At 36.0% G+C, this 19,884-nt stretch overlaps 1 protein-coding gene across 5 annotated transcripts in view; it reads right to left on the bottom strand.

Moving 5' to 3' along the window:
* Positions 1–1,602: 1,602 nt before the first annotated feature.
* The window catches only part of SLC25A13 (solute carrier family 25 member 13), a 174,907-nt gene continuing 156,625 nt past the window's right edge, over positions 1,603–19,884 (bottom strand). For 4 of the 5 annotated variants that reach the window (XM_058180121.1, XM_058180122.1, XM_058180123.1 and 1 more), the window contains 4 exons: positions 16,103–16,241; positions 4,094–4,252; positions 3,918–4,008; positions 1,605–3,679 (listed from right to left, as the gene is read on the bottom strand). In XM_058180121.1, the coding sequence (XP_058036104.1) occupies positions 3,502–3,679; positions 3,918–4,008; positions 4,094–4,252; positions 16,103–16,241 (567 nt within the window). In that variant the 3' untranslated portion in view covers positions 1,605–3,501. Of the gene's footprint in view, positions 3,680–3,917; positions 4,009–4,093; positions 4,253–16,102; positions 16,242–19,884 lie in introns of all 5 variants that reach the window. The other variant, XM_058180125.1, reaches the window with a different exon arrangement.

Below are 19,884 nucleotides of genomic sequence, written 5' to 3'. Positions count from 1 at the left end.
TGTGCTGTGGCCATATTACTCTTTTTGTATTAAACCTATCTCTTTAACAGTAAATGAGAATATTTGAATAAAGAGGCTTATATAGTTGTAACATGACTTGCTCTTTTTTGCTTAAGAAAATAAATCACATTCATTGTTATGTATTAAAGTGCTTCCAGTGTCCTTCTAATGTCATCCTTAGGAAACAACCTGCATGGAAATTAAATTCTTTTCCATACCAGGACATTATTTTTTGTAACAAGGCTTGGTGATTAGATAAACTTTTTTCAACCCAGTGCCACCATAAATCCTATAAAAATGTATAGGGTTGGCTCAAGATAATTTGCTGCATGAAGAGAACTCTTCCAACCCAAAATATATTTCACCCACAGAAACCAATTACTTCAAACTAATGTGGTAGAATTCTTTTGTTTAGTTAAAGCACAGTACTAGCTACCTGGCTTATCTTCAAACATGAGGAAATGAAACTGTCTTTGGTTATTACTTCTAAGCCATCCAGCATATGCCATTTTAGCTGAATAATTGCTTAACAGTTGAGCCGTCTCAGAAAAACCAAGCCTTACACTTAAAAGATTGTCTTGGTGTTTGTAATCATTTGCAGAGTATTTGAGAGAACTACACTTGCCTCCTGCTTCAGAGTTTGGCCATAACCTGAACCCACTATGTGTCTCATTCTAAAACTGATATTTTGACCTTGAGCCATATGTTCTGAATCAAGATCTCATTCCTGGTCTACTTGGACTAGTATGCAAGAAATATGTTTTCTGTTCAGACTGCTATTTGACACATGGATTTGGAAGGCCTTTCTTCACCACTCATGGATTTTCATGTAGAAGGGATGTCCAGTCAATGGAAATAATATATGTTTTCTCCAAAATTGCAAACTTCAGCTCAGACCCGAACTTAGCAAGTTGTCTGTTGTTGTAATCAAAATTTTAAAACTAAATTGCAGCACCAGAATCACACTTTAGGTTATAATTTGTGAATAATTTCAGCTTGCAGATGCTTTTATTAAAAGCTTAAAAAATAAAGAAACACTGCGAGTCTTTGTCTATTGGTAGATCCATTTTGTACTGATGCTCTAGAACAGGGGTCTCCAACCTTGGTCCCTTTAAGACTTGTGGACTTCAACTCCCAGGGTGGGACATGAAGAAATGTATCTTTATATAATAGAACCTGACAACCTGCTTTAGATATTTTTGTTTCAAGAAAAGGCAAATTGTGCTCTAAAAAATCAACATGCTGTTAAATTTCAGTGGTATAATTCTAAGGGCGCAGGGGCTGTAGAAAGTAGCCCTTGGGGCACATATTTTTCCATCCTATAGAGTTCAAGTTCTTCATCTGGCCTGCAGACAAAATGTAACAGCACCATTATGCATGTTTGGAGCTGCAAGAAAGCAGTGAAGTTTTGAGTTTTTCTGCCCATACTTCTCCATTCTTAAAGATTATCTCATCAAATTGTATAGTTCTAATATTCCAAGAACCATAGATTGAAAATTAAAAATTAGATATCTGAAGGTGTCCCAACATTTTCACTTTAGAATCTATTAGAAGGAATTTTGGGTACTTTTGTGCTGTATAACCACATAATTTAAAAGTTGTACATATCCACTGAAGAGATGGAACAACCCATACACATAAATAGTTGCTAAATTAGAATTACAAAAAAGAGTTTTATTTTGGTACACATGTATACAGGGTTGCACCCGTGCACCTACCCACCCATCCAGTGTTGGAGATTTTTCTTGATTATTTTTACTCATCCAGAATATGTGTGTATGACTTCTGGATTGGAAACTACACTCCAAAAAGTAGTGACAGAATCAGGACTTAACTTTAATTTTCTAGATTTAAAAACAAATAATTCAAATCTATCATGGTACAATGCAATGTTATATAACTTTCTGCTTCTAACTCTATGCTGTACCAGCTCTAGGATTTCTTTTCCAAATCCCACATACTCCTATATGGAAATGTGACCATGGACACAGAGCTTTAAACATACAATTCCATGCACAGAGATCTGAGTAAATAGTTTTCAAACTAAATGAATAGGCAAAATATTTGTTCTGATCATTATTATTAAAAAATATTTTAATAAAAAAAATTAGAACTTTCACACAAGTATTTTCTACTTACAACGCAGCAATTAAGCAAACACCATTAATACAGTGCTTGAATTCTTTTATTGCGTTTATTTAAACAAGCAGCAGTTATTCCTAAGTGCATTACATAAAAAATATTCCAAATATCAGTAGGGGCAAATTCCAGACCTGTTGGGTGCAGCCTCCATTCACATCAATGCAGCAAAGCATGGAAGATGATTGAGAGCATACAATGCTGTTGGTGGCTCTTGCTTGGGTTGCGAAATATCATTGCGGAGAATAACAGGGCTACGTTCTTCCACAAAGTGCATAGATTATGGAAATCAACATTTCTTTCCCAGGTTTATCTAGTCATAATTCTGTTAGCAGGAATGTAAATTGCTTAACATTTGTTGACATGGTTTAAATTACAAAAACACAATGCCCATAAAAGCTCAGTAACAGTCTTCCTCAACCCTGGCAACTTTAAGACTTCAATTTCTTACTGGCTGGGGGGATTCTGAGAGTTGAAATCCACTCATCTTAAAGCTGCCAAGGTTGAAAAACACTGCTATAATATAATTCAGGAATGCAGTGTATGTAAAATACATTTTGAATCCTATTGTACATAGACTGAATATGTAACCAATGCATAATCTGATGTTTAAATAAATCATATAGCATCATGATCTCTGTTGCATGTAAGAAAATCCTAGATACATAAATACGTATACATGTGTGTAAACTGTATACACACACATACAACATATGTAAATGTATATAAGAGTATATCCAACAGAGCCATGCAGTTTGTTTTGAAAGCAAGTATTTGCTTTGGAATACCTAAAGGCATGAATCTATCATGCCTTAAACCAAAGGTATATGTCCAGGGACTACCTGCACAGGGCAACTGCCTGATCCCAGACAAACCAACAGCTGTATTAAGCCATTGCAGATGACCTACATTCACATATTTGTACAGTAAAGTGTATTTTTGCCTTTAGATCTGAAGTGCTGCTCAGCCCTAATACTTATTTTATGCAGTCATGATGGCAGAACATCTTCATCGGGTGCCAAAAGCCATACTCTACCATCCCAACATTCCCTGTTTGTCCACTGACAAGAAAAAATTATGAATAAGTTTTCAAAATCAGCCCAAGTACATTCACAATTCCAAGTATAAGTAATTGGGGGCGGGAGATACATTCATGGGTCCAAATTAACAACTATTTTAGCAGAAACATCACAGTGATCTTACACAGGAAGCACAAACGTACATCTAAAGTGGAAAAATGGGGAAGGGAAAGAAATTTCTAGATAAGGCTTTGCTCAGACAGAAAAACTAAAGGATTGAAGTATAAAGATTGATCAGACACATGGTTCTTTTGCCAACCATTACTTATAAGTATGTTGTGGCTTATAATGCCGTTCTAGAGGTAGAAGACATTGATGTAAACTGAGGTAAGTAAAGTCCAAATTTATTTTCAATTCCTGCAAATGTGGCAACAGCCAGTTTGTAACCCCCAACATGGTCAGGGTTAGGTGCAGGGAGGGTGATTCTAGATTTAAGCACTGGTTCAGATCCTGCTGGTTTTCTGCAATAAAAAAAAGGTTTTTTTAAAATGCAACCTTTAACTAAAATCTTTGAAAACAAGTCTTTCTGTAACCCAAGCCCATTTTTCTCTTTCCTCTTACTAGTGATCCATATCCCCAGATCATAGAGTAATTTGAATATTTACTCTGAATTCTGAAAGTATGCTTTTGCTCTTAGATCCCACATACACTGTCTGCATCTGTCCCACTAGGGCAAATTAATTAATGTAAGGTACTTACACTCCTCCAAAATCAATGTAAAACCACCGCTGCAGTAGCTCATATGTCACTAGGGTTACTCCAAATTGAGGGGATGACCGAAACACACGAGCTGAAAGTAAAATGAAAAACAATCATATTAACTTTTAGGCTTATAGAAACACTCCCATCCCTTAATAAATGCCCTCAATTGTTACCTGCAGCTCCTTTCCAAAAAGCCCTTGGACCTTCCTCTCGTAAGATCTTTCCAAAGCAATCAATGACACCACTGTAAGTTGTTTGTCCTGCCCGGGCTGCTACCTGTAACCTTGTCTTTATCACATCTGCAGGGGTCACTAAAGATGCAGCTGGCATTCCTGAAGAAAACAAGGGAAGAGAGGAAACCATTTTCAAAGGAGTCACTTGCATTCTCAGTTGGATGCAATTTCATATGATTCACCTAAGAGTTTTGACAAGCAAAATCCACATTTTAATAAAACAATTTTTTAAAGGAAGCTATCTATTAAATTCCCAGTGGAAATAACAAGACAGAAACATATAATCTAAATCACCAGCAAGACTGAGTCCAAATATGTAAGATCATTCATCATTTCTAAAGATTCCTAACATGAGTAATCTTTAAATGTTAAAGAACTTAATACAGTGTTGAATTATATACCACACCTTTGAAATTTGATTATGAGAAGTTGTGATTGTATCGAACACAGAGACTGGCTAAAATAATTATTTGAGAAATTTAAAAATGAAATTCCAGATGTCTAGGAATGATTGACAGACATGTGTGAACTGTTTTGGAAAAGGCAACATTTTTTACTAATCCAAAAATGCACCAATGTCTGTTATTATGTCAGAGATTATGTGATATCTTCCAACAATGTTTTATATTGTTAAAATTATCACAGTAAATTCATTAGTAAACCAGTGACTATTGATAAACATTAAATCTAATCTACATTTTGTTTCTTTTTTCTTTCTTAGTTTGTACTTCTATTTTTTTTTAGATTAAATTTTTTTCAGATTAAAATATTACCACTCCCCCCATGCCTAAAATTTGGGGAAAGTCCTCCAGGAAAGATAATTGCAGCAGTCACCATAAATTATTTTACCAAACTATTTAAAAGCCACTAATAAAAAGAGAAATACCATATTTTTTGGTGTATAAGATGAACCTTTTTACCGCCAAAATGAGGGTGAAAATCTGGGTTTGTCTTATACAGCAAATGTAGCCCCACCCACCTGCCGTCCCCCACCCTTCGGAGGTTGTCGGCCTCTGTGCGTTGCACAGCCGCACGTCCTCATGAAAACTGTCTTGCATCTGCCGCGGCACTTCAAAGGGCCGCACTACAGCTGATCAGTGCTAGTAGACCGTTGCCTCTATTTTTAAAGAAGGTAGAACGGTGCGCTTCCAAAAAAGCAATTAGTAGACCGGTGCTTCTATTTTTGAAGAAGGTAGACCGATGCACTCCCCCCCAAAAAAAGGCAATTAGTAGACCAGTGCCTCTATTTTTAAAGAAGGTAGACTGATGCACTCCCCCCCCCAAAAGGTAATTAGTAGACAAGTGCCTCTATTTTTAAAGAAGGTAGACCGCTGCGCTCCCCCAAAACCAAAGGGCAATTAGTAGACTGGTGCCTCTATTTTTAAAGAAGGTAGACCGGTGCATTCCCCAACAACCAAAAGGCAATTAGTAGACCAGTGCCTCTATTTTTAAAGAAGGTAGACTGATGTGCTCCTAAAAAAGGCAAAGTTCCCGGACTCGGACTCCTGGAGGAGGATGATTCAGAGAGTGAGGAGGAGCTGGCAAGACCTGCTTTCCCTGGGCCCTCTCCCTCCCTGGCACCCACCCAGGAGGAGGAGGAGGGGCTGGCAAGGCCTGATTCCCCCAGGCCTTCTTCTGATATGGCAACACCCCAAGAACAATCTTGGCTTGATGTGAGACTGCGCAGACGTGACCGGCGCATGCAGCAGAGGAGGCGTTGGGACAAGGTCAAAGAATGATGAGTCATGGAGTGACACCCACAGGGGCTATAAAGCAGGAGGCAGAGCTTCCTGGCTTTTTGTCTTGGACAAAGCAGTGAATTTGCGTGGGCAAACTGTTTCAATGGAGGGAAGAATATATTCGTGAGTGACTCTTGCCTTATCTATAATTTCCTAGTTATCTCCAGAGACTTGGCAGGCATGTGGGTAGACGTGGCCAGAACATCTCTGTGCCAGAAGGAATCCAGCCAAACGTAAATAAACTTGAAAAGAAAGCCTTTGACTGACTTTTTGTTGGGAGTATTGGGAGAGGGAAACAGAACACAAGTAGACCAGTATGGCTCTGCTAGACTGAAGCAAGCCTGGTAGACCGGTATGTTTCCTAATTAGAAAAAAAATATTTTTTTGATCAAAAAACTCACAGTGACTCTGAAAGAATTGAACAGAAATGGGCTGGAAATCAGATCTGCTAGAAATGTTTCTCTCAGGCTGACTGAGTCGAAACTGGGCCCAATGTGAAGGAGGAAGGGGTGTGGTCAAAAAACTATTACTCAGTCTCTAGGCAGATCCGGCTGTAGCAACCCATGTCTGACCGATGCCTGAGCCTCACTGGAGAATTGGTGGCTTGCTGGGCGCTGCACAGGAGGTGTAAGGTAAGGCGCTGCCACCCGAAAACTGTTGCTGCGATCTCTGCTGCCTGGAACTGCCCAAAAATGCAATGCTCTTTCTTTGCCTCTGCACACCCCATTTTTGGAACTGGGGAGGCAGCGTAGATCTCCAGACGGCAGAGATTGCAGCAACAGTGTTTTTGGGTAGCAGTGCCTTGCCTTTTGCCTCCTGCGCAGCACCTGCTTCGCAAACAAGTCCCGACCTCCGTGCTTCCCCAGGTGCTTCTGTTATCTAAATCCGAATGGAAGTGAGGATGCCGCTGATCGTGATGCTGGTAGAGGCAGAATTCTTTTTTTCTTGTTTTTTTCCCCCAAAATTAATGTGTGTCTTATACTCCGGTGCATCTTATACGCCGAAAAATACAGTAGGCAGTCCTTCCAAGAAAGTGGGTTAATGAGAAAAGAAAGTACTTTGAAATGCTCCTGAATCTCAAGCCTGCTCTTGCATGATTAGAAAAATTGGTTCACCCAATTCTCGTGGATGGGAAATTTTTCTTGGTTTTGAATATGAAATAAAATATTCAAATGTCACATTTCTCTTCCATTTAACACTAGAAAAAAATCAGGAGAATTTTTTGCTTCTTTCCTCTCTTTCCATCTGAATATGAGCATGATTAATATTTTTTGTATCTTTTTGTTTGTCTCAACCAAGAGAAAATATTTGTGAAGTGAAGAAAAAAAGAAATAAATAAATTGGTATTTCTTAGTCCTGCATATTGAACTCATCCAATGCATTGAGGAAATATCACATTTGGCTGTATTTTCAATTAATGAGTCAGAAATACTTAAAGCATATTTAAAATAGCAAGTTTAAATAGTTTTGAAGTTTCAAAATAGGACTCTTCTGTGATTTCTGTTGTCTAATCATCTGCGTACAGTTCTGGAAATCAGTCTTTTTTCCACCTTGCTTCTTAATTTAGGAATGCAGCTTATTAGATGTCTGGACAGAAGCAGAATGTTGCACACATTTCCCAACACATTTCCAAATTCAAAAAGAAGTAAAACTCCCAATTCAATTGTGTTTTGTATTCCTACAGCCAGACACGTATATTTTAACATCTAACATCTTCTGCAAAGTCTTGCTGGATGACTATTGCTGGCAGATAAACAATAGAAAGCAACGAAGGTTTAAAACATGTGAAAGCAGTGGGTTGATCCCCCCAACCAGTTCCTATGTAGCATGTCAATGGAAGACAAAAAGCACATCACAGCTACTAACTTTAGGATGTCAATCAACATTTTTTGAAAATAAATATAAGGGAGTTTGCCATATTTAGACCTGAATAGGGAGGGGGAATAAAAAATAAAAGATTGTACAATATTCCAAAAACACTGTCTCTTCTTATTTTATTACTTTTCCATTCTGCAGTGCTTCCAAACCAATGTGGTCAGACAAAGATGCATAAATCTCCTTTGCTTTTTTCCCCTCCCTCTTCTCTCTAAAGCTTAATAATTCTGTAACCGTTTTCATCCAAACCACTATGGTTTGGCTCCAGAATACAATCTCACTTTTTTTTAGTAGACTGCTTTGAAAGAGATGTAAAAGTGTGTGTTTATCACCAAAATAAGAACTGCTTGTCCATTCTCCAAAACCAAAAGAGAGAAAGAAGAAGGTACTGTGACTTTTCACATTTAAAATCTGATGCATGCTCTTTTATGTTCAAGAACCATTGCTCTTAAAATTTTTCCACAAGCAATTATTCTGGCTTACACTTATTAGAAGTGGACTTTAACAATTTGTTAACACTTGAAAATCCAGCAAGACATATGTCTGTTAACAGAAATTGTGCCATCATGTAAATGTGGTTGGGATGAGAGTTAGTTGATGTCCACAAATGTTTCTAAGATATTCCCCTTGTAGAAATCAGCAAGTGCAATTAGCTTTGTGACGCCATGGGCAAACAGTTTTGTTTTCTGCTGAATTACCAACTATATCTTATCAGTAGGAATTCCACAATTACAAACCAGGAGTTTTCAGACCCCATTTATCTGTGTTGTTCTTAATTGACTTTAATTCCTTTAAAGCAGACATTATATAGAGAACTAAAAGCATACTAACACCCCCCCCCCAACACTCCCTTCAAATGAACTTCTTCTTTCACTATTACATTAATGGTATATCCCAAACAGCTTCTTAAAGGTGACAATTGGGATCTAGAAACCTGTCTTCAAATCCCAATCTGATCATAGAGTTCAGAAAATGACCATTTCATCAACTATCTTCACTGTTATGAGAATATTTGAAATATTGTGGAAAGATGGCTCCTTATTGGTGTCTTGCAACTCCAATCCCTGATAATGAATTCACTGCCAAATCTTAGGTGAAAGTAAGCTCTATGATCCTCCTTTTAAGCAACAGAATGAGTCAATAGTTGTATCTTGTATCACTTAACGGCTAGGGCCAATAGCAGATAATCTAAGAATCAGTCAAAGAGCCAATTTGGCTGCATGGAATAATTGATGTAACAGATTCTAGAGCAGTGTTTCTCAGCCTTGAAAATTTCAGAATGCATGTATTTCAACTCCCAGAATTGAAGCTGGCTGGGGAATTCTAGGATTTGTACTCTACACATCTTCAAGTTGCCAAGATTGAAAAATTCCGAGTCTGAGTACAAAAACCTGCCAATTAAAAAGTAACAGACAATCTAGTATTCCAAACTATTCAGTATTTTTTGTTACAGAGCTCAAAGTTGAAATATCGAGGAGTTAATGCCTGCCATTTCAGAAATGAGAAAACAAAAATGCTTCTATTGATTTTTCCATTTAGAAGACAGAATGTAAAAAGTTCAGGAAAACATTTTTTTGAGGGCAGTGGGCAACACGATGCCAAAACAACAACAACTGATTTCTGATGATTCTATGACTCCCCTAAGCAGAATCACAGCAGGACAGAGAAAAAGTATTTACTGTTTTCCTTTACATTCCATGCAAAAAAGGCAAGGTTTCTCCATAGCCATTACATTTCTATTATTTAACATAATAACAGGAGTTTTTCCTTTCTGAACCCAATAGAATGCAGCATTTCAAATATACTGTCTAAAGTAGCTCACCCACTGTTACTTATACATGATAACAATCACTTTTTTTTATTTTATACATAACTTTTCTTTTCCTTCCCATAAAACAGAAAGTAGCTAAAATCAATGTCAATGAGTATCCCTTTCCCTGTCAGTGTACATTCCTGAGACATATTTGGATCCTATCATGAATTGATATTTAAAAATTTGCTAAGATATTACAGGTGAAACGTCTTTTTCATTCAAGCATTCAGAACATTATTCTGTATATGCACCAAAAGCCTAGTGGATTCTGAACATAAATTCAGTTTTTTAAAATTTCAAGATATGGTGGTGAGAAGGAAGTATTGCGTGTCAAATTTTTCAACTTTCAATTTCAAAACATTGGAGGTGCTCAAAAGTTGTGACATACCTTGGTGCATATATTTATAAATATCTTATAAAGATATTTTGGTTATTTTATTATAGGTCAACAAGCACAGCACAGCAGGTAGACTGGATCATTCCTGAAATGACCATATTACATTGCACAGTAGTAGGTGAGGGCCGGTGTTGGCTAATCACCAACAGCTAAGGAGGGTCAGACCTAATTCACAACTGATTGGAGAACCATCAGTATATTCAATTATCCTGTAGGCTAGACTAGAAAATACAAATAAACTGTCCTGGAAAAGACAATGACAAACCACTCAGAATTGTCAAGATAATTAAATGGCTGTCTCCACACAGTCATCAGAGGTGGTGCTTGATTCAAAGAAGTTTTTACCTTTTCAACATTACCACTTACTAGTCTTTTCCCTAAATCAAAATAAATCTTATAAAATCTCATTATTCATTTGTTGATACATCATCATATGGCCCAAAAGTCTATAGTTCATATTATATTTCATCCAAAGATATACCTTATTATGCCAGTTAGATTTAACTGACATATAAGATGACAGACAGACAGACAGATATAGTTAGATGATAGACAGATAGATAATATGATTATGGCTAATGATGTTAAATTATTATATATAGAGACATATCCATCACCTTTTGGGATAAGCTCTTTATGCAAAAATGCAAAAATGCAATGAAATAGTATGCTGAAGATATTAAGGCTGTGAAAAAGGGAAGGGGAAATAAGTAGATTCACTTCTCATTAATAGCATTTTTATTTATTTATTTATTTAATTTATTTATTTTGTCAGTATATAAGCATAAGCATGAAATAAATATACAAATATAAGCATATATATAAAAATATGAGTGTGAATATGTAATAACCAAATTAATTGGATATAACGAATGGTAGGCATGCTTGTGCTCTTATGCACACCCCTTACAGACCTCTTAGAAATGGGGTGAGGTCAATAATAGACAGTTTTTTGTTGAAGCTTTTGGGATTTTGGGAAGAGACCAGTCAGGTAGTGTATTCCAAGCATTAACAACTGTTACTGAAGTCATATTTTCTGCAATCAAGATTGAAGCGGTTAACATTAAGCTTAAATCTATTGTGTGCTCGTGTATTGTTGCAATTGAAGCTGAAGTAGTCTTTGACAGGAAGGACATTGTAATAGATGATTCTATGAGTTAAACTCAGGTCATGTTGAAGGCGGCAGAGTTCTAAATTTTCTAAACCTAGGATTTTAAGTCTGGTGGCATAAGGTATTTTGTTATATTCAGAGGAGTGGAGAACTCTTCTTGTAAAATATTTCTGGACACGTTCAATTGTATTGATGTCAGAAATGTGGTATGGGTTCCAGACAGTAGAGCTGTATTCAAGAATTGGTCTAGCAAATGTTTTATACGCTCTGGTTAGTAGTGTAGTGTTTTTGGAGAAGAAACTATGCAAGATTAAGTTTACAACTCTTAAAGCTTTTGCTGCGATGTATTTGCAGTGGGCTTTGGCACTTAGATCATTTGATATGAAAACTCCAAGGTCTTTAATAGGGTGGGGGTCATCTACAAGTAGTGTCCATCGAGCTTGAATTTAGTGTTCAGATTCTTTTTTCCAATATGTAAGACTGAGCATTTGCTGGTTGAGATTTGGAATTGTCAAGATTTAGACCAATCGGATACAAAGTCAAGGTCTTTTTGAATGGTAGATGTATTGTTGGTGGTGTTAAATAGTTTGACATCGTCAGAAAAGAGAACACTAGATAAGGTCACAGAGATCATTTATGTATAGTATGAAGAGTGTTGGTCCAAGAACGCTGCCTTGGGGAACGCCACTTTTGACAGGAACAGGATTTGATATAGCATTGCCAATTTTGACCACTTGTTGTCTGTTTGACAGGAAAGCTGTTATCCAATTGTGGAGGGGTCCTGACATGCCGTAGGATTTTAGTTTTAGGAGAAGTTTATCATGTACTACTGAGTCAAATGCTTTACCGAAGTCTATGTAGATTGCATCTATTGCTTTGCCCTGATCAAGATTTGTGGTCTGTATGTTTTTGCAGTGAAGAAGTTGTAAATTGCATGATAAATTTTTTCTGAAACCAAATTGTTTATTAGAGAGTAGGTTGTTTGTTTCTAGGTGGAGGGTAATGGATTGGTTGATGATAGATTCCATTACTTTGCAGGTGACACAGCATAGAGAAATTGGTCTGTAATTTTCAACTAGGCTGGGGTCTCCTTTTTTGAAGATAGGGATGACCGTGGCTAGTGACCAAAGTTTGGGATGGGAACTGGTTGTGAAAGCTTTTTCAAAGATTATGCTTAGGGGTTCTGCTATATTAGTGAAAAGCTTTTTTAACAAGTATGCACATAGTCCATCAGGTCTATGGGATAGTTTCGGGATGGTTTCGGTTTGCGAAGAGCTTTTTCAACATTATCTTCTGTGAAATCTATGTGTTAGGTCATTGTACTCATTGTTGATACGATTGGGGAATGTCGGGTATAAGCCATTACTGTTAACAAAGACTGAGCCAAAGAATGTGTTGAAGAGGTTTGCTTCAACTGTTTCATCATTATATTCTTTGCCGTTAGAATGTTTTAGTGGTGGGATGGATCTCGAGTCTTTAAGTTTGTTGTTCACAAAATTACAAAAAGCACGATTTGAATTTGTTCACAGAAGGTCTTCTTCTTGCTTGGTGTGGTAATTGGTACATTCAGTTTTTTTTTTTGGTTGCATATATTTCAGTTTTTGAAATTTGCTACATAATTTGCTACATAGCCCTTTTTGTTTCTTCTCCAGAGGGATTTTTTTTTTTGGATTGAAGCTTTTTTATTGATATGGGTAATTTGTTTTTCCTGATTTTGGTGGTGGTTTGTGGTATATAAAGATTAATGACTCTATTGACTTCAAGTAGGAAAACTCTATAGTGGTCTTCTGCAGTGATTCAGGTTGAGAACAGATTTTGCCAGTCAAGAGATGAGAGGTCGTTGTTTATAAGGTCATTGTTGGCTTTTTTGAAATTGTAGTTTGGAATACCATTATTATCATGATTTTTTAAGGGCATATATTGAGACAAAAGTCTATCATGTTGTGGTTGCTGTTGGAAAAGGGTTCTTTTATTTGTAGTCCATAAATTGAGTTTGATCTGTTGCAGAAGATGAGGTCAAGGCAGTTGTTGAGTCTTGTATTGTTAGTTACTAGTTGTTCAAGACCTAGATTTGTAATAGCATTGTACAGGGTAATATGGATAGGTTCATTTGTACATTTGTTTGTTATCCAGTTAATAAGAGGTAGATTTAGGTCACCCAGGAAGATGAGGGGATAAGGGCAATTTGTGGCCCATGTTAGTAGTGTGGTTAACATGTTCGCATGCGCAATGATATTTTTATACACATGTCTGTATCTTTCAAGCCTTCCAAACCAGGGGTCTCCAACCTTGGCAACTTTAAGACTTGTGGACTTCAATTCCCAGAATTGAACTCTGGGAGCTGAAGTCCACAAGACTTAAAGTTGCCACAATTGGAGACCCCTGCTCCAAACCATCATTGCTTCCACCATGACTGTAGTCCAGTTGGTTTTTCATCCCATACTTTTGTGGATTTTATTAACTACATTCACTTTTTTTAAATTTGCATTTATATCCCGCCCTTCTCCGAAGACTCAGGGCGGCTTACACTATGTCAAGCAATAGTCTTCATCCATTTGATATTATATACAAAGTCAACTTATTGCCCCCAACAATCTGGGTCCTCATTTTACCTACCTTATAAAGGATGGAAGGCTGAGTCAACCTTGGGCCTGGTGGGACTTGAACCTGCAGTAATTGCAAGCAGCTGCTGTTAATAACAGACTGCATTAGTCTGTTGAGCTACCAGAGGCCCTTGCTTTTCTGTTTTCCTCTTCCTCCAAATATTTGTCTTACATTTACATTTTCATGTATTTTTTCTATATGATCAATGTACTTTCTCAATATACTTTTTTGTATTGATTATTCACTTTTGTATTCACTCTATATTAATTTATCAAGTATTCAATCTTAACTCTACATATTTATGTTTTATTTTATTTTATTTTATTGCAATTTTATTTTATTGAACTTTCTTTGATTGTTTTGGTCATCCAGAGTTGTGGGAGTCAGATGGGATACAACATTAATAAATAATACTTAAATATTAATAAATAATACTTAAGTACTCCTATTTTGTTTCTTCTGACATACATTTCATTGCCATATAACAAAACTGGCTCAAGCATTGTTTCTAAATGTTGATAAATATTTATATAATAAATATAATATAATATAATATAATATAATATAATATAATATAATATAATATAATATAATATAATATAATATAATATAATATAATATAATATAATATAATATAATAATATAATAAATAATCTTAGTAAATATGAGGTGTCAATATGCAATGATATCTCATTGCATCATACAATGTATTGAATAGTTGCTACAAATTATTCAGGTTTCCAACTAATAATACATCATTTGCATTAAGAAGTAGAACCGCTTTAACATCCTCAGCTGATAAACCTCAATTCTCACCATAAACATTACCTGCATATTTATCCATATATAACTAAGGGAACTTCATCCATTGTTTTATTTTCTACTCAATTTTTAACTGCAGCATTTATTCTCAATATATTCTACCCAGCAATCAACCTTTATATTACGTACTGTACAAAGCATTATAAATTTCAAATTTATTCCCTTTATAAGTAGTTGTCAACTTATGAGAGTTCTTTTAGTCACCGTTCAAAGTTACAATGGCAATGAAAAAAGTGACCTATGACCATTTTTTACACTTATGACTGTTGCATCATTCACATGATCAAAATTCAACTGACTTGGGAACTGACTCATATTTATGACGGTTGAAGTGTCCCATGGTCATGTGATCACTTCTTGTGACCTTCCAACAAACAAAGTCAATGGGGGGAACCAGATTCAGTTAATAACCTTGTTACTAATTTAGCAACTGCAGTGATTCACTTAACAACTGTGGTAAGAAAGGTCGTAAAATAGGCAAAATTCACTTAACAAATGTTTTACTTAGCAACAGAAATTTTGGGCTCAGTTGTGGTTGTAAGTTGAAGACTAGCTGTATTATGTTTTCTTTAACTTGAAAAATAGCATAATAAACCTTTTTCACACTCTCACATTAGTAATCAATTAATTCTGGAAAGAAAAAGATAGCCTGCACACTCTTTATTCTTCTACTACATTTTCTACATTTTTCTTGAAAACCCATGCACTATTTAAAACAGAATTTTGAACAGAATTCAAAAAGCCTTCTTTAGAAACTAATAACCCTGTAAAGTCTGAATTTGATTCTTACTAGCTTTACCTGTTGCATAAGAGAACAGAAATAGTATTTTTTCAATTTTCATTTGTAGATTCAATCTTTGCATACATGTTAAGCATCTCAATCAGTCCATAAGCAAATCACATCCATATTTCAGTATTTCTCGTTACTTTATTTATACGGCAATGTTACTTGCAATCTTACTATATCTTTGTTAATACTTATGAAGTTTCATTATTTTTCATTGGATACTAATGTAAAGAATATTTCTGTCAACTCTGCCCTTCAACATATCACTATTATTCCAAAACACATCTATAAAATTCTCCTTTCCACATTCCCCTATTTCAGTTTTATCCCAAAACATTTCATTAATTTTATGTATAATTCTATTTAATCTAATATTGGCTACTTTTTATAGTGTGATTATTAATATGCAGAGAAAATAAATGCATGTAATATAATATAACTTCAATCAATGTTATATTTTCTAATGTAAGTAGAGGGACAAGCTCTGTAGATAAACATGATATAAATGAATTTCATTATTATAATGTATTTATATGCTTTATTTTTCAGTAATTTTATATGACCTTTTTAGCAGTTCAAGAAGTATACAGCACTCCCTCCAATATTTTCCAGCAACCACCATCCTGCCCAATAGGTAAGAGTTATAGTAGAATCACTGGCCCAGTGTCACTCAATGTTTCCGTGATGGCTTGAATCCAGATCTCTCTAGTCCCAACTTAACACCTTTTTGAGTACTGCAGAGCTGCAATTTGGAATGTGTTTTAAAAAAGACCACCTTTTAAATGCAATAAAAACACTTACCAGCTATTGCTCCTGCCAGAAGCAAATAACCAGGGGCCACCTGTCCGTCTTCATTTGCAAAAGCAGACTTTGTGTGAGCGTAACAAGGGAAGTAAATGGCAGAAAAGGGAATGTCGCGAAGGAAACAGGCTTTGGCTCCCTAGGAAATGAACAAACAAATATAGAAGATAAAAAAAATCTGTAATATGAACAGATAGAACTATAAGAGAGAATCAGGGTGGAAAGGGTTTAAGAACTAATTTTGGGAAAGGTAGGGGGAATCATTAAGGAGGGACTCAGATAACAGATTACACAATTCAAAGATTGAAGAAGATGTGAGAAAGCCACTGAAGGATTCAGCAAGAGTAGCAAAATCATATTTCTTTTGTCCCTATCCCATGAAAAGTCAAGTATAAGAGTAATCAAGATACATTTTATCCTAGTCGTTCTGAAATTCAGAAAGAAATGCCACTGGATTATCTGAAGTTTAAAGAATTCGTACATCCTGCCATTGAACTGCCATTACTCTATTAATTATCTCTCCCACTTCAGGGAGACCATTACAAACTTCCAGATTTAGATTGAGATCAAGGGTTGTTGTTGTTGTTTTTTTACAGGAATGACCGCACTGCTTCCTCAAGGACCACTATTTTATGACATAATGAGTTCTTCATTCTCTGGACTAACCCTGTACTTTTTTAACAACCAAACTTAATTGGCCAGGTTCAGATGAATCAAGAATGATTATATTAACTATCCCTTCATCATTTCACAGGACTAAGACTTCAACAGAATCACTTGCTTTAGCTACTGAGAAATATTTCACCCCTATTCAGGAATTCATTAGATGCTTTGAAGAGGAATATGGAAAATTAAATCTTGTCTAAGCTAGATACAGACCTTATAACATGATGCAAAGGATAAAGATTTCCAGATAAGAACAATGGAATGGGATGGGATGGGATGGGATGGGATGGGATGGGATGGGATGGGATAGGATAGGGTAGGGTAGGGTAGGGTAGGGTAGGATAAATTGGAAGGGACCTTGGAGGCTTCTAGTCCAAACCTTTGCTGAAGCAGGAGATCCTATACCATTTCAGAAAAGTGGTTGTTGAATCTCTCTTAAAACAATTTCACTTCCATCAGTTTTCTGATCTATGTGGATGTGGTATGGAATAATAGACAAGCAAAGCTTCTCCTACATTACTGTCTCACAACTCGACAATGCATACCAAATCCACCTCTGAACCATGATTAAATCACAAATATAGTTGTTTTATTTCTTATTACAGAACAGATGCACATTAAATAACAGCATATTCAGGGCAGGGAACATAATTGGTCCCCCTTTTTATGGTCTACAGGAAGCAGTTAAAACCAAGGTGCTTTCAGAGGGCCTTTGGGGGATTAAAACTACAGTTTTTCATAATTGTATAATTATAGTTGCTTATCTCTAGAGATTTTAATTAAATTTATTCTGAATTTATATTCTGTTTTTATTATCTAAATATTATAAGCCACCTAGAATTTGGATAGTTCCAGATAGTTGGATATATTCATAAATGAATAAATAGTAGCTGAATGTTCATGACTCTGGATGTGGTACTTCTCTGGGAAATTGTCTATTACCTTTGTTTTTCTTCTTCTAATAACCCTACCTTTCCTTACATCATGCCTCCCATTCATAGCTATTATTTTAAGGTTGCTGTTGTGTCCTCCCTGCTTCTTTATCAGTGCTTCCCAGACACATTTACCCTTAACTTAACCCTAATACAAAGAAAAAAAATTCAATACACATAATTTGCTTATATCAATAACAGGGAATCTCACCAGATTCCAAGCTTCAACAAACTCTATTGATTTGTGCAGCCAAATAAAGGATATAGTCCATCACATTCTGACTCTAATTGGTAGATATCACCCACTTCCAAGTCTCATTTAGTTCCACTCTATCTTTTCCATATTGAACTTATACACATAATTTGCTTTACTGTAAGAAAAGGGGTAACCAAAAAGGAGTTTATTAGTCTATGTAAATTCACTAATCCTCAACCCAACTTCTTAATACTACTGTAGATGTATAAGGAAGGATAAGGTTTTACTTGAGACTAGAGTAGCGGAAATAGACATTGGAAATCTCCTAGTTTCTTCTCCTGCTAGGTGAAAGAGAGAATGAATCCAAGATAACCCCAAGCTTCAAGATGAATCTGAAGAAAAATGCTGCAGCATGAAGTAGCTCCATTCAGGATTTCAACCTTTCAAGACATTTCTTTTGTAGGATTTGCAACAGTTATCCAGTCAGATAATATTTCATGACACTTAAAATGGAATTCCCTGGATAATCCATATATAGTGACAGGAATAATATTTCCCCCCAAAGATTACGGAACTTACATCATCTAATCATCATCATCATCATCATCATCATCATCATCATCATCATCATCATCATCATCATCATCATCATCATAGTGATGTTATGTTACAGCCCTTCCTGGTAGATTCAGAGCAACTTTAAAATATAAAAACCCAGTTAAAATAGTTAAAAACAGTCTACACTAAAACCTTCATAATAAAAAAAAAAAATCACAATAGGGGTCACATAACACATTAACTCCAAGCCTAAAACCAAATATAGGTCAGCGACAGAATGCCATCAATATTGTTAGAGGGCACTGTTCCAGAGGGCAGGTTCATGGAGGGAAAAAAGGCAAATTTCCCTAATCCCAAAAGATGGCAGCTAATCTGTCAAAATATATTGGGCTGGCAGAAATGACTGAGGAGAGATGATCCCCTAGGTATCTAGGCTCTATGTCATGAAAAACTTCATAAGCACTGACCAGCACCTTGAATTTGGAACCAAACACACTCAAAACCGTAAAAATAGTAGTGGGCTTTAGGAGAAACCCTCCCATACTATCACCTCTTACAATACTAGACAACACAGTATCAACAGTAGAGACCTTCAAATTTCTAGGTTCTACCATATATCATGACCTAAAATGGACACCCAACATCAAAAACTTCATCAAAAAAGCACAACAAAGAATGTTCTTTCTGCGCCAACTCAGAAAGCTCAAACTGCCCAAGGAGCTGCTGATCCAATTCTACAAAGGAATTACTGAGTCTGTCATCTGCACCTCTGTAACGGTCTGGTTTGATTCTGCAACCCAACAAGACAGACACAGACTTCATAGGATCATTAGAACAGCAGAAAAAACAATTCCTACCAACCTGCCTTCCATTGAGGACCTGTATATTGCACGAATCAAAAAGAGGGCTGTGAAAATATTTACAGATCTCACATCCTGGACACAAACTGTTTCAATTCCTACCCTCAAAACGACGCTACAGAGCACTGCACACCAGAACAACTAGACACAAGAACATTTTTTTCCTGAATACTATCACTCTGCTAAACAAATCATTCCCTCAACACTGTCAAACTAGTTACTAAGTTCGCACTACCATTGATCTTCTCATCATTCCTATCACCATCTCGTCCCACTTGTTGACTGTATGACTGTAACCTTGTTGCTGGTATCCTTAAGTTTTTTACTGACTGCTTCCCTATGACTATCATTAAGTGTTGTACCTTATGACTCTTGATGAAATGTATCTTTTCTTTTATGTAGACCGAGAGCATATGCAACACAAATTCCTAGTGTGTCCAATCACACTTGGCCAATAAAGAGTTCTATTCTATTCTATTCTATTCTATTCTATTCTATTCTATTCTATTCTATTCTATTCTATTCTATTCTATTCTATTCTATTCTATTCTATTCTATTCTATTCTATTC

This window comes from Ahaetulla prasina, chromosome 4, assembly GCF_028640845.1.
Source record: "Ahaetulla prasina isolate Xishuangbanna chromosome 4, ASM2864084v1, whole genome shotgun sequence".
In the NCBI taxonomy this organism is placed as follows: domain Eukaryota; kingdom Metazoa; phylum Chordata; class Lepidosauria; order Squamata; family Colubridae; genus Ahaetulla; species Ahaetulla prasina.
The sequence above is the reverse complement of the archived record's forward strand: the minus strand, read 5'-3'. Positions and strand labels throughout refer to the sequence as shown.